General features: G+C 41.2%; 1 protein-coding gene across 4 annotated transcripts in view; it reads left to right on the forward strand.

Moving 5' to 3' along the window:
• The window catches only part of LOC137634686 (protein abrupt-like), a 310,294-nt gene that overhangs the window by 284,937 nt on the left and 12,859 nt on the right, over positions 1 to 12,498 (forward strand). For all 4 annotated transcript variants that reach the window (XM_068367165.1, XM_068367168.1, XM_068367167.1 and 1 more), the window contains exon 9: positions 2,951 to 3,216. In XM_068367165.1, the coding sequence (XP_068223266.1) occupies positions 2,951 to 3,212 (262 nt within the window). In that variant the 3' untranslated portion in view covers positions 3,213 to 3,216. The remainder of the gene's footprint in view (positions 1 to 2,950; positions 3,217 to 12,498) is intronic.

The raw sequence follows: 12,498 nt of genomic DNA on the forward strand, positions 1-12,498 counted from the left end.
GGGACAAGTAGCCTTGGTCGCACCCAATTGGCCCAAGAGCAACTGGTATCCTCTCCTGCGAGAGTTGAGACTATATCCTCACCCGATACCCAATCCGGTTCTGTCTCAGATAGTACAAACACGCGTTGTGTACGCTTTCTCAAACATTCAGAGCGCCCTAACTTTATGGACTTCATGAAGTTTGCGGCCATGCATGGTGCCAATATCGATCCTCAAAACACCTTGTTTCTAGAATCAGATAAACGGGATTCCACCATCCGCCAATATGATTCTGCAGTTAAAAAGTTGGCAAAATTTTTGATGGACTCAGACGTGCACTGTATGAACTTGAACCTTACAGTCACTTTCTTTAGAACTTTATTAGAATCAGGTCTGGCAGCCAATACTATCACCACTATTAAATCTGCTTTGAAAAAGATCTTCCTAGTAGGTTTTAACATAGACTTAACCGACTCTTTGTTAGCTTCAATTCCGAAAGCTTGTGCCAGACTGAAACCGGTTACTCGTCTTACCCCGGTGACCTGGTTCCTTAATGATGTACTCAAATTGGCTTCTGATACCATTAATAGTTCTTGTGATTACATTCCCCTTCTCAGGAAAACACTTTTCCTGGTGAGCTTGGCTTCCGGGGCAAGAATTTCTGAACTGGCAGCCTTGTCGAGAGACCCGGGTCATATTGAGTTCCTTCCTTCGGGAGAGGTCCTTCTTTCGCCTAACAAATTCTTTTTGGCTAAGAACGAAGACCCTCAGAACAGATGGTCCTCCTGGAAAATTGTTCCCCTCACGCAAGATCCGTCTCTGTGCCCTGTTGCTACTCTTAGGTCTTATTTATCCCGGACCTCCTCTAACTCCTCGGGGCCTCTATTCGTTAGAGAACAAGGTGGTACCATTACCATTAAAGGGATCAGGCAACAAATTTTGTATTTTATTAAACAAGCTAGCCCTGACTCTTTTCCTCTTGCACATGATATCAGAGCGGTTGCTACTTCGGTGAACTTTTTTCACCACATGAATTTTACGGACCTTTCCAGGTATACAGGGTGGAGATCACCGTCAGTGTTCAAGAAACACTACCTTAAACATTTGGAAGCCCTAAAATTTTCTACAGTAGCTGCAGGGAGCGTAGTTACTCCCAGGTAACTCACATGTTAATTCCTTGTCACTTTATCTCTCCCCCTTACCTGCCTCATTTATACCCTATTTGTATTCGTTGGTTTCGCACCTGAGTACTATTATTATATTTGTAAATCTTTAACTCCTGAGTATCTGTATATATTATCACTCACGGCATTATTATACCTTACCTTATTTGTCAGTTGTTCTACCAAGTGGATTTATGTTCCTTTTAAGACACCCTTATAATTGTTTTTTGGCACTCATCTCTGATTAAAGCATCTTGTATTTTCCTTACGCTTATGTTTTTCCTTTATTTTGCAAGTTTGGTGACATTTCTCTTGTATAGATTCACTGGGCGGCACAGGTTCGAGCCCAGAAAAGGGATTTTGACGTAGGAAAAATCTATTTCTGGGCGAGGGACCTGTGCCGCCCAGTGAACCCTCCCAGCTCCTCTCCCTTGGAGTCCCCAAACTTTGGGTGCTAAGGAGTTGGGTTCTGAGCGGATGCAGAGTTGGTGGTGCCGAGTGAGGTTGAACGGCTCTCCTCTATTGGGGTCTTTGTCGTGGATGAATCTAAATAGTGCGGGACCTCTGGATTATACGCCCAATTTTATACCGACACCAATAGGTGAGCGAGCTAGTTAACCTAGCACTCCTTTACATTTTTTCTCTGGTATATTTAGCAGTAAATTACCTAAGAATAAGTGCTAAATGGAGCTTATTCACTGGGCGGCACAGGTCCCTCGCCCAGAAATAGATTTTTCCTACGTCAAAATCCCTTATATATATATATATATATATATATATATATATATATATATATATATATATATATATATATATATATATATATATATATATATCATGGGGAAGGGGATATGTAATGGCTCCTCTCTTATCCTTTCCCCTAGTTTCCTAGACTGGGTTAAGTCTATTAGAGATGCAGATATCTAGGGTTATATACAGATACATCCCTGATTATACACAATATCTTAGGATAGTCATTCCTGGGGTAAGAACCCTGTGATACCTGACAGTAATTCTCTTGTAATATCTCTCACAGAAATATTATACAGTAGGAAGCTGCTGGAAGGACCTTCCATCAGGACAACATGGCTATCTCACCCAAAAATAGATTTTTCCTACGTCAAAATCCATTTTAATTTAAGTACAATATCATCCTTTCTCCACCTCTAAGGAAGTGTGGTATTCAGAACATTGAAATAAACATAATTTTATCTTTAATGTTTATCATATTAATAATATACTCGCATATGTGTCTCATACATCCTATATCCCTATATCCAGGGATGTTGGTGTTGTGTTATTGACCTTAAATAACTACATGGTACAAGTTTCTTAGAATACCAAGCGCAGTGTCAGTGCTAAGATTAAACTACTAATATAAAAATGCAGTCCCCAAGCGGGTGTATGTAGTGTTGAGATTGATATTTTTTTTTATTTAAGGTTAAGAAGCAAACAATACCTTAGGGCTCCCATGAAAGCATAAAAATGATTATGGAAAATTGTTTTTTTTATCAGTTTAAAAAAGTTATTTTTGGCTTTCTTTAACTGGCTTTATTTTGTTGTTACCTCATTTACTTGAATGCGACTTTTTTTTTACTAGCTTTTGTTTCATATGCAGACTGATAAATGATAATTTTTACTTTTTCATTAGGATCTATTTATTCATTCCTCATCTGGACCATCCTTTTGGCTCATTTAATGTTTAAAAATTTTAGGACACCCATTAATTGATATTGGTACTATTTATTTTCATTGATAGTGTGTATGAATGAATATTTTTTACTAATCTTATTTTCCTCCCAAATAAGTGATACCCCGAAAAGACCAGTTGGCCGACCAAGGAAATATCCCCTGGGTAGCAAGGAATCTCCAATTGGAAGTCATGCAATGTCTTCTGTTCAAGAACTTAGGGATTATCAAACCCCAAATAAGATAGAATCTCCCAGTGAAAAAAAAGTTACTTCGACAGGAAGTGAGTTTCATCAGAGTCGAAAGAAGTCACTTACTTTTAATGTGGCAGGACTTTTTGCTAAGAGTAACAAATCCCGAGAATCAACAGCATCGGACTGAGTCAGTAAGTTCTATTTGAGATTGATTGGTTTTTTCATCATAAATTAGTTTTTTTTCCATTTCATCATTAAAAAGTTTTGGGCTAGCTTATATCAAGTACAATATTGTTGATTATATATATAAATCTGTTTCATTTACATTTTTAGACATATTTCAATGAAAATTTGACAAATTAATGTTCTATTTTGGTAGGTTGGAAATATTTGACTAAACTAGAAAAAAATATTTAGAATATTTTTGTCGTGATGTACCATATGTAAAACTGCATTCTGGCTGGAAGAGGAGCCTGACCAGGCTATATTTTTGTTTTGTGTGGGGAAATTTTTGTTTGATACTGATCTGTCAACGGTTTTATATACAATATCAGAACCTGCTTCATAAGCTAAACAGAGTTGTTGAGGCTCCAAACACTTTGCACAAGATTATTTTTTCTAAGAATCTCCCCTGATGTTCATATTACTTCTGCAGCTGCTCAGTTTAATCGACCTTTACCTGTTAAATTTTGACAATTCAAAATTTTACCATTTTTTTTTTCCTTTCAATAAACACATACACTTTGTAATGGAATGGGCTTTTAAGTGGTAAGTGGTAAATGACTCACCATTCTCTTTGTCGCTGCAGTCTTCACTTGCCGGTCATTGGGAACACTTTTTCCAAATTGTTTGCTTATTACTGCACGTTAAGATGTTTTCTGGTTTGTTAAGCAGTTAGAACTTATCTGGCATCATTATAGTGATGGTCATTAATGCCATCACTACTTGAAGTGGGCACAAGAACTGTTTCTGTAAATTCACTATCCTCATTTCCATGGTGTATCACAGAGCCAATACTATGATTTAAATTATGTTGTGAAAAGACATTTCCCTCACGGTACCTTATGTAATAATACCTTTTAATGGCTGCCAATCAAATTAACAGTACAAAGCTCTAAAGGGATCTTGCTGTTAGTTCAGGGGAAAAGCCAGACAAGACTAGGCTAATTGATTACAGTGGGGATGATGACAGTAATGGCAAGCCCCCACCTTTAGACAATTCACTTAATAAGCCAACAATCGATAGTAATCGATCTTTAAAAGCTCTTGACATCGATAGCTTTCATTCATTAAAGTTTAGTCTCCAGTGAATCCTATTTTAAATGGCATTTTGGTTCTAACCGTCCTGTAGCCAGTCAAACCTAACTCCCCTGGTCGAGTCCTTAGTTTCCAAGTGTTAATTTCAGTAAGGGTTCTTGAGGTTTGCTATGTATTACAGATAGAAATCTTCTGCCAGAATCTCTTATTCTTTTAACGGATTTTGACGTAGGAAAAGTCTATTTTTGGGTGAGATAGCCATGTCATCTTGTTGGAAGGTCCCTTCGGCAGCTTCCTACTGTATAATATTTCTGCGAGTGATATTACAAGAGAATTGCCATCAGGTATCACAGGGTTCTAACCCCCGAAACGACTATCTTAAGATATCGTGTATAATCAGTAACGTATCCGTAGATAACCATAGATATGTGCACCCCTAATAGACTTAACCCAGTCTAGGAATGTCCCTGTAGTCTGGATCCAGTAGCTAAAGTAAGATCTTGTAAATTATATCATATTATATAGGTGGATGTTGTAGCATATCGTATGTTTCCCTTAAATCTTTGTTCGGGTGACAGTTTTAACTAAACTCAATCGTTTCCTCATGTTTCATTTGGCACTGTGTTCCACTAACTCATCACAAGTTATTTCACTGAAGTAAATGTAGGCACTAGTACAACATCATATGACTAATACTTTTACATGTAATTTGTTATATATGTAATATGTATCTATCTAAAAGATTGATATTTAAAAAAAATTATATATTTTTTATAGTCGACCCCTCCTTATTTGAAGAGGTTAGGTAACAGACACACCCGTAAAGATCAAGAATCTGCAAAGACTTGGAGTACTTGATGCCCTATGATGAGTCAATTCATAACCCAACAAAATGCAGACCAATGCCTACATGCAGTCCACTAACACACTAGGTAACCCATTGTACTGCACTCTATTGTTTTCACATCGTTTCTATCACTGTATTGTAATTCATATTATCTTCAATGTTAATTTTATACTGTATTAGAATTGTACTAGTGTATGAACACACTTCAGTCCTGTACTGTATATGGTATGATGATTCATTACTCAAGACATCACCATACTAGCCGATTTATATACAGTATGTACGTAAAAACAAAATACTGGTGTTCCTGTCTAACAACTCTTGCTGATATTGTACTGTAGTATATATTACGGAAGATATGTACAGTACTATCCCGACATTAAAGCTTAATTAGCTAAGGTGAAACAACACATTACTCGCAAGTGATCACCCTTTTGGCTAAGTAGACTTGCAAAACCATTAACTTGTCACCTACCAGGTTAAAGTATTGTTCAGTACAGTAACATTTCGTATACCGTACGGTAAAAGACAGTACTGTTAATACATGTACTATTTTATATATAACCTTGAACAATACTAAAAGAAAAATTAATCGACCCCTAACCATTTGTGTACGAAGTTCTACACAGTAACATTTCCTGATGCATGATGCAATCATTTAAGCGTAGTCGACTGACTGCATTCATTAAATGTGAAATACACTTGCAGGTACACATGCAAACCTAGAGTAAAATCCTTCATGTACACTAATTCACTACATGTACTTATTGTTTAACAAGGGATTCCTTTATTATTATTATTATTATTATTTTTTTCAATATTTAACTTAGCCGGTGAATATATAGCTGCAACTCTGTTGCTCGACAGACAACTCTACGGAAAAACTCGCCAGCGATCGCTACACAGGTTGCGGGTGTGCCCAACAGCGCCATCTGTCGACCAGATACCCAGCTCTCATGTAAACAAAGACTCAATTTTCTCTCTGTCGAGGTGTCGACAAGACGTACTTTACTCGCTGTTGCTAAACTGGAGTTTTTCACATCTAATTGGTGAAGTACTATATTCTAGTTTTAAGCTTTCGCAGTGCAGGTGTTTTATCTTCATCTTAAATCTTGAACTCGTTTTGGATAGATTTAATTATGGTGACAAAGAGAGTATGGACTTTCTTTCACTTTTAAATGGCCGACCCTTCCCTTAGACGGAAGTGTGTTTAGGCTTTTAGTTATAAATTATTTATAGATTTTCCTCTATATACAGTATTTTATATCTCTCCGCCTTTATTAGGCCTCTTCGATTAACTTTCCATTTATTATAAACATATAAAAATAAATTTTAATGTTTTGTTTATATGCGACCTTTCCTGAGAGTAGGCGGTCCTAACTTAGAAACCGAAGTTAATCAACGTTGAGCCCTTTATATCGTAATTAGCTTTTAAAGAGCTAAGGATTTAAAACTTTTTAAATGTAATATTTTATGAAAGAATTTCTTTGATAGTCTTCGTACTGTTTTCAAAGATGAACTAACGTTTAGTTTATGTATGCTACGCAGTTGTTGACGTTCAGGACGTTCAACATGCGCTCTATCGTTACGATAGAGAGAGAGTGTATCACGGTTTCACTTTGCAGTAAGAGTAAATCGATTCTGACGTTTTGTTCATTCTTTCTTAGCTTAAATGTTTTAAATTCTATTTTAAAGGAACTTTTTATTTGAAAAACCTTTCAGTTTTTTCCTTTAGTCAAATAACATGTTTTTTTGACGAAATATAATTGGGCTCTTCTCTTAGGTGCGAAATCAAGAGAGAAAGAGAGAGAGAGATAGAGACGGAGGGAGAGAGAGGAGAGAAAACGTTCCGTTCAAGCGGGTAACGTTGTTCTCGAGTTACTCTCGTCCCTAGTCTCTGTACGGGGAGGAAGGATAAAACGTTTTTAGTTTTTTATTCTCGTCCCCAGGCTATGTGCGGTGAGAGATTGAAAACGTAGTTTATAGGAACTAGTGTTTAGTCTCTTTCCCAGCCACTGATTTTTTTATCTTAAAATATGTTTTCTGTTTTTTGCTGGTATTAATGAGCTTGCATTATACGACTGATTTCGCAATTACTACCTTTTAATGAAGGGTAGAATTGCGTGTTTCAGGTAGAAATCAGTAAAAGTTTCGATTTCAGTGAAATAAGTGCAAAACAGAAAATCGAAGTGATAAAGTGATATGCGCAAAGTGTTACAGTGTTGCGTCCGAGGGTTCGTCTGTTCGTGTCTGTCGTTCACCTAGTCCGGGACCTCTTGCATGCTCCCAAGCCCAGGGGAGAAGTAATGTCAAACGACTTATGGGTTCGAGAGGCCTTGATCAACGAACAGACGTTTTCCCTCTATGGTATCGGGTGTATCTTACCAAGATCTCCCCTACCATAAGACGAGAGAGACGTTGTTTCTCCTCGTCATCCGAAGGCTTTTCGCATAAGAAACCTGTCACAAGGTTTCGAAGCCCTTAAGTGAAAGTCAGTCCTTTCAGGACAGGTCCAGCGTCCTGGTTACAGCCATTAGGACAGCTCTGACCCTATGCAGTCATCGGATAACTGCTCGCCGCCTAACAAAAGCGTAACACAGACTCCGAGAGTCTTTTTTGTTGGCAAAGTGTTGCGGTCACAGACGTTACCCTCGTCTCTTACCACAACCATTTCCATTGATCCTTAATGGGTTGTATGGCAAGACATGCAGTATATGCTTGCCTCCCTTATGGAAGACTATTCTGCCGATTAGTCCGTTGAGTCTAGCCGTTTATCTCATCGATATCCTGGCTTTCAGCCAACCTAACGTTCCTTTGTGCTTACTGTTGACGTTGGCGTAGCTAAGTCACGTCAGTCAGGTTGTTTAGAACCACACTCGATGCGGTCTCGTGTGGTTTTTCAGCCGCATTTGGACGTTAGGCCACTTGCTGATGCTCCTGTTGACGTTCAAGACGTTCACTAACAATCGGAGTTGACTTGTTTTGACGCTGTGTGTCAACCTCCGCATTCTAGAGTTATTTTGACTGCTCAGTCTAGGCAGTCAAAGCAGTCTCGAGTGGACGCTGTGCGTCCTCACGCATCTGTTGTGGTTGACAGTTCACAGACTGTCAAGCAGTTATATGACGTTGCGTCCTGGTCTCTCGCACCTGTTGTTGTTGACAGTTCACAGACTGTCAAGCAGTTACATGACGTTGCGTTCTGGTCCGCTACTAATGCACCAGTGAGTGTGGACTCTGCTTGTAAAGCATTGCCACCACGGTAGGTCTCTCCCTTGCTTGAGACTCAGCTTTTATCGGACAAGGTTCCTGTAGATGAGGAAGTTGCTGTTCCCCCTCCTACTGATATTCCCTTGAGGACTCTGTCAGATGGAGAGGAGCCTAAAGCTGCTTAGCCCCCTATGGACTTTAATTAAATCATGATGATTTTTTTAAGGATCTTTGTCCGGATCTTTTTGTAACTGCTGCTCCTCGTTCGCCTAAACGTCAGAGCTTACACTAGACCTAGCTACTTCGAAGCCGTTGTTTTTAAGCTAGTGCTCTCTCGCTCTCCTAGAGAGCTTTACGTTGGCTAGGCGACTGGTTTTTCACCAGGAGGAGTTTGGGGGATACAGCCTTTGCTTTCCCTTCTTTTAAACTGGCTTATAGAGCGAGAGTCTGATATGACACGAGAGAATTTCTCGGCTTGGCAGTTCATGCCTCTGCCCAGATAGACTTCTCAAATCTCGTAGACTCTCCCTGGCGCCTGGCCAGGAGACGCTCCAAGTTTTTTACAGGTCAACTTCACAGCTGTTTTCGAGCCTTTGAAGTTTTGCTGTACAATTATGTCATGCATAAACAAGGCTTTCAGGGATGGAAAGCGGTACCGCCTCAGTCGCTAACCCCGTCTGTGGCCGCACCTGCTCCCGTAGACCCTAAATGGGCTTTGCTGCAAGACATGCAGTCCAAGCTTGCGTTCTTGGTAGAGGACTTTAATGCGGAGAAGGTTGCTACCGAACCTTCTGGCCAACAACCTTCCAACCAGTCGGTTGTGCGCCCTGTTGACGCTGAGGTAACCTACTCGCGTCTGCCAGTTGAGGTGGTTCCTCCACCGATGCGACCCAGTGTGGGTTGCCAGCCGCACGTTGTCGTTAAGCGACGCACGGAGGTGGTTGTTGACGTTCAGGACGTTCAACAACCAGCAGAGGTGACTTGTTTTGACGCAGTGCGTCAACCTCAGCAACCCGGTAGGGTGTTGACTGCACAACCCAGATAGTCTAGACAGTCTCGGGTTGACGCTGTGCTTCCGCGCGCACCCATGGTTGTTGACAGTTCACAGACTGTGCAGCAGTTCCATGATGTTGCGTCCGGCTCCGTCACGCATGCACCAGTGCGACCGGAATCAGCGAGCCAGACGTTGCCCACTCCGTTGCCGTTTCCTCATCAGTTTTCAGATGAGGACGTTGCTGAACAACAAGACGATCAGCCCCCAGAATAGATCAAGCCCTGCTATCCATCCAGAAGATGCTGAAGAAGGAACGCTGCTCAGTCAGGCTGTGGATGAGTCTGGTAGGGACGCTGTCATCCGTGGAACAATTTGTGTCACTAGGAAGACTACACCTCCGTCCTCTTCATACCATCTAGCTTTTCACTGGAAAAAGGACAAGACGCTAGAAGCGGTCTCGATCCCGGTTTCCGAAAAGATAAAGTCTTGTCTGACTTGGTGGAAGGACAATATCAACCTAAGAGAGGGTCTTCCCCTGGCTGTTCAGACTCCCAACCACGTTCTCTTCTCGGACGCATCGGACGTGGGCTGGGGCGCGACACTAGACGGTCGGGAATGCTCAGGACTGTGGAACTCGAGTCAGAGGAGCATGCATATCAACTGCAAGGAGCTGTTGGCAGTACATCTGGCCTTGAAAAGCTTCAAGTCTCTCCTTCGAGGCAAAGTGGTGGAAGTTAACTCGGACAACACCACGGCCTTGGCGTACATCTCCAAACAAGGAGGTACCCACTCACTGACGTTGTACGAGATCGCAAGGGACCTGCTCATCTGGTCAAAAGGTCAAGACATCTCCCTAGTAACGAGGTTCATCCAAGGCGACTTGAACGTCATAGCAGATTGTCTCAGTCGGAAAGGGCAAGTAATTCCAACCGAATGGACCCTCCACAAGGATGTGTGCAAGAGACTTTGGGCCATTTAGGGTAAACCATCCATAGATCTCTTTGCAACCTCGCTGACCAAGAGGCTTCCAATCTATTGCTCTCCAGTCCCGGACCCAGCAGCAATACATATAGATGCTTTCCTCCTAGATTGGTCACATCTGGATCTCTACGCATCCCCACCGTTCAAGATTGTCAACAAGGTACTGCAGAAGTTTGCCTCTCACGAAGGGACAAGGTTGACGTTAGTTGCTTCCCTCTGGCCCGCGAGAGAATGGTTCACCGAGATACTTCGATGGTTAGTAGACGTTCCCAGTAGTCTTCCTCTAAGGGTAGACCTTCTACGTCAGCCACACGTAAAGAAGGTACTCCAAAGCCTCCCCGCTCTTCGTCTGACTGCCTTCAGACTATCGAAAGACTCTCGAGAGCTAGAGGCTTTACGAAGGAAGCAGCCAGTGCGATTGCTAGAGTAAGGAGAGCGTCTTCCATTAGAGTCTACCAATCGAAGTGGGAAGTCTTCCGAGACTGGTTCAAGTCAGTTTCTGTATCCTCGACCAGTACCTCTGTAGCTCAAATAGCTGTTTTTCTCTTATACCTGAGAAAAGGACGATCCCTTTCAGCTCCCACTATCAAGGGCTACAGAAGCATGTTGGCCTCGGTCTTCCGGCATAGAGGCTTAGATCTTTCCAAACATAAAGATCTGCAAGACCTCCTTAAGTCTTTTGAGACCACCAAGGAGCGTCGTTTGGCTACCCCTGGATGGAATTTAGACGTGGTACTAAGATTCTTCATGTCAGACAGGTTGGAGCCGTTACAATCAGCCTCCCTGAAAGATCTCACTCTTAAGACTCTTTTCCTGGTATGCTTAGCCTCGGCTAAAAGAGTCAGTGAGATTCATGCCTTCAGCAAGAACATCGGATTTTCGTCAGAAAAAGCCACTTGTTCGCTGCAACTTGGTTTTCTAGCCAAAAATGAGCTGCCTTCTCGGCCTTGGCCTAAATCTTTCGATATCCCCAGCTTATCGGAGATCGTAGGCAATGAACTAGAAAGAGTCTTATGCCCTGTTAGAGCTCTTTAAGTTCTATTTAAAGCGTACTAAACCTTTACGAGGCCAATCTGAAGCTTTATGGTGTTCAGTTAAGAAACCATCCTTGCCTATGTCAAAGAATGCTTGGTCAGACTTTATCAGATTGTTAATACGAGAAGCTCATTCACATCTGAGTGAGGAAGACCGAACTTTGCTTAAGGTGAAGACGCACGAAGTTAGAGCTGTAACAACTTCCGTGGCCTTTAAGCAAAATAGATCTCTGCAAAGTATAATGGACGCAACTATTGGAGAAGCAAGTCAGTGTTCGCGTCATTTTACTTGAAAGATGTCCAGTCTCTTTACAAGAACTGCTACACACTGAGACCATTCGTAGCAGCGAGTGCAGTAGTGGGTGAGGGCTCAACCACTACAATTCCCTAATTCCTTATCCTTTTAATCTGTCTCTTGAAGTGTTGTTTTTTTATGGGTTGTCCGGAAGGCTAAGAAGCTTTTCGCATCCTGGTTGATTTGGCGGGTGGTCAAAGTCATTTCTTGAGAGCGCCTAGATTAGGGGTTGGATGAGGTCCTGTTGTATGGGTTGCAACCCTTGATACTTCAAATCCTAGGGGTCGATCAGCATTCTAAGAGGATCGCGAGGCTCCGTAAGGAAGACGTACTTAAAAGGCAGAGTAATTGTTCAAGTCGACTTCCTTACCAGGTACCTATTTATTTTGTTTTTGTTATTTTGATAACTTCTAAAATGAAATAAAAAACTCTTAGCTCATAAAAGTGTAAACATATATTACTGGTCTCTACCCACCATCCTTGGTGTGAATCAGCTATATATTCACCGGCTAAGTTAAATATTGAAAAATGTTATTTTGATTATAAAATAAATTTTTGAATATACTTACCCGGTGAATATAAATTAAATGACCCTCCCTTCCTCCCCAATAGAGACACAGTGGGACGAGGAGAAAATTGAGTCTTTGTTTACATGAGAGCTGGGTATCTGGTCGACAGATGGCGCTGTTGGGCACACCCGCAACCTGTGTAGCGATCGCTGGCGAGTTTTTCCGTAGAGTTGTCTGTCGAGCAACAGAGTTGCAGCTATATATTCACCGGGTAAGTATATTCAAAAATTTATTTTATAATCAAAATAACATATTATTACTTGCTAAGCCACAACCCTAGTTGGAAAAG

Source organism: Palaemon carinicauda, chromosome 45 (genome assembly GCF_036898095.1).
Source record: "Palaemon carinicauda isolate YSFRI2023 chromosome 45, ASM3689809v2, whole genome shotgun sequence".
In the NCBI taxonomy this organism is placed as follows: domain Eukaryota; kingdom Metazoa; phylum Arthropoda; class Malacostraca; order Decapoda; family Palaemonidae; genus Palaemon; species Palaemon carinicauda.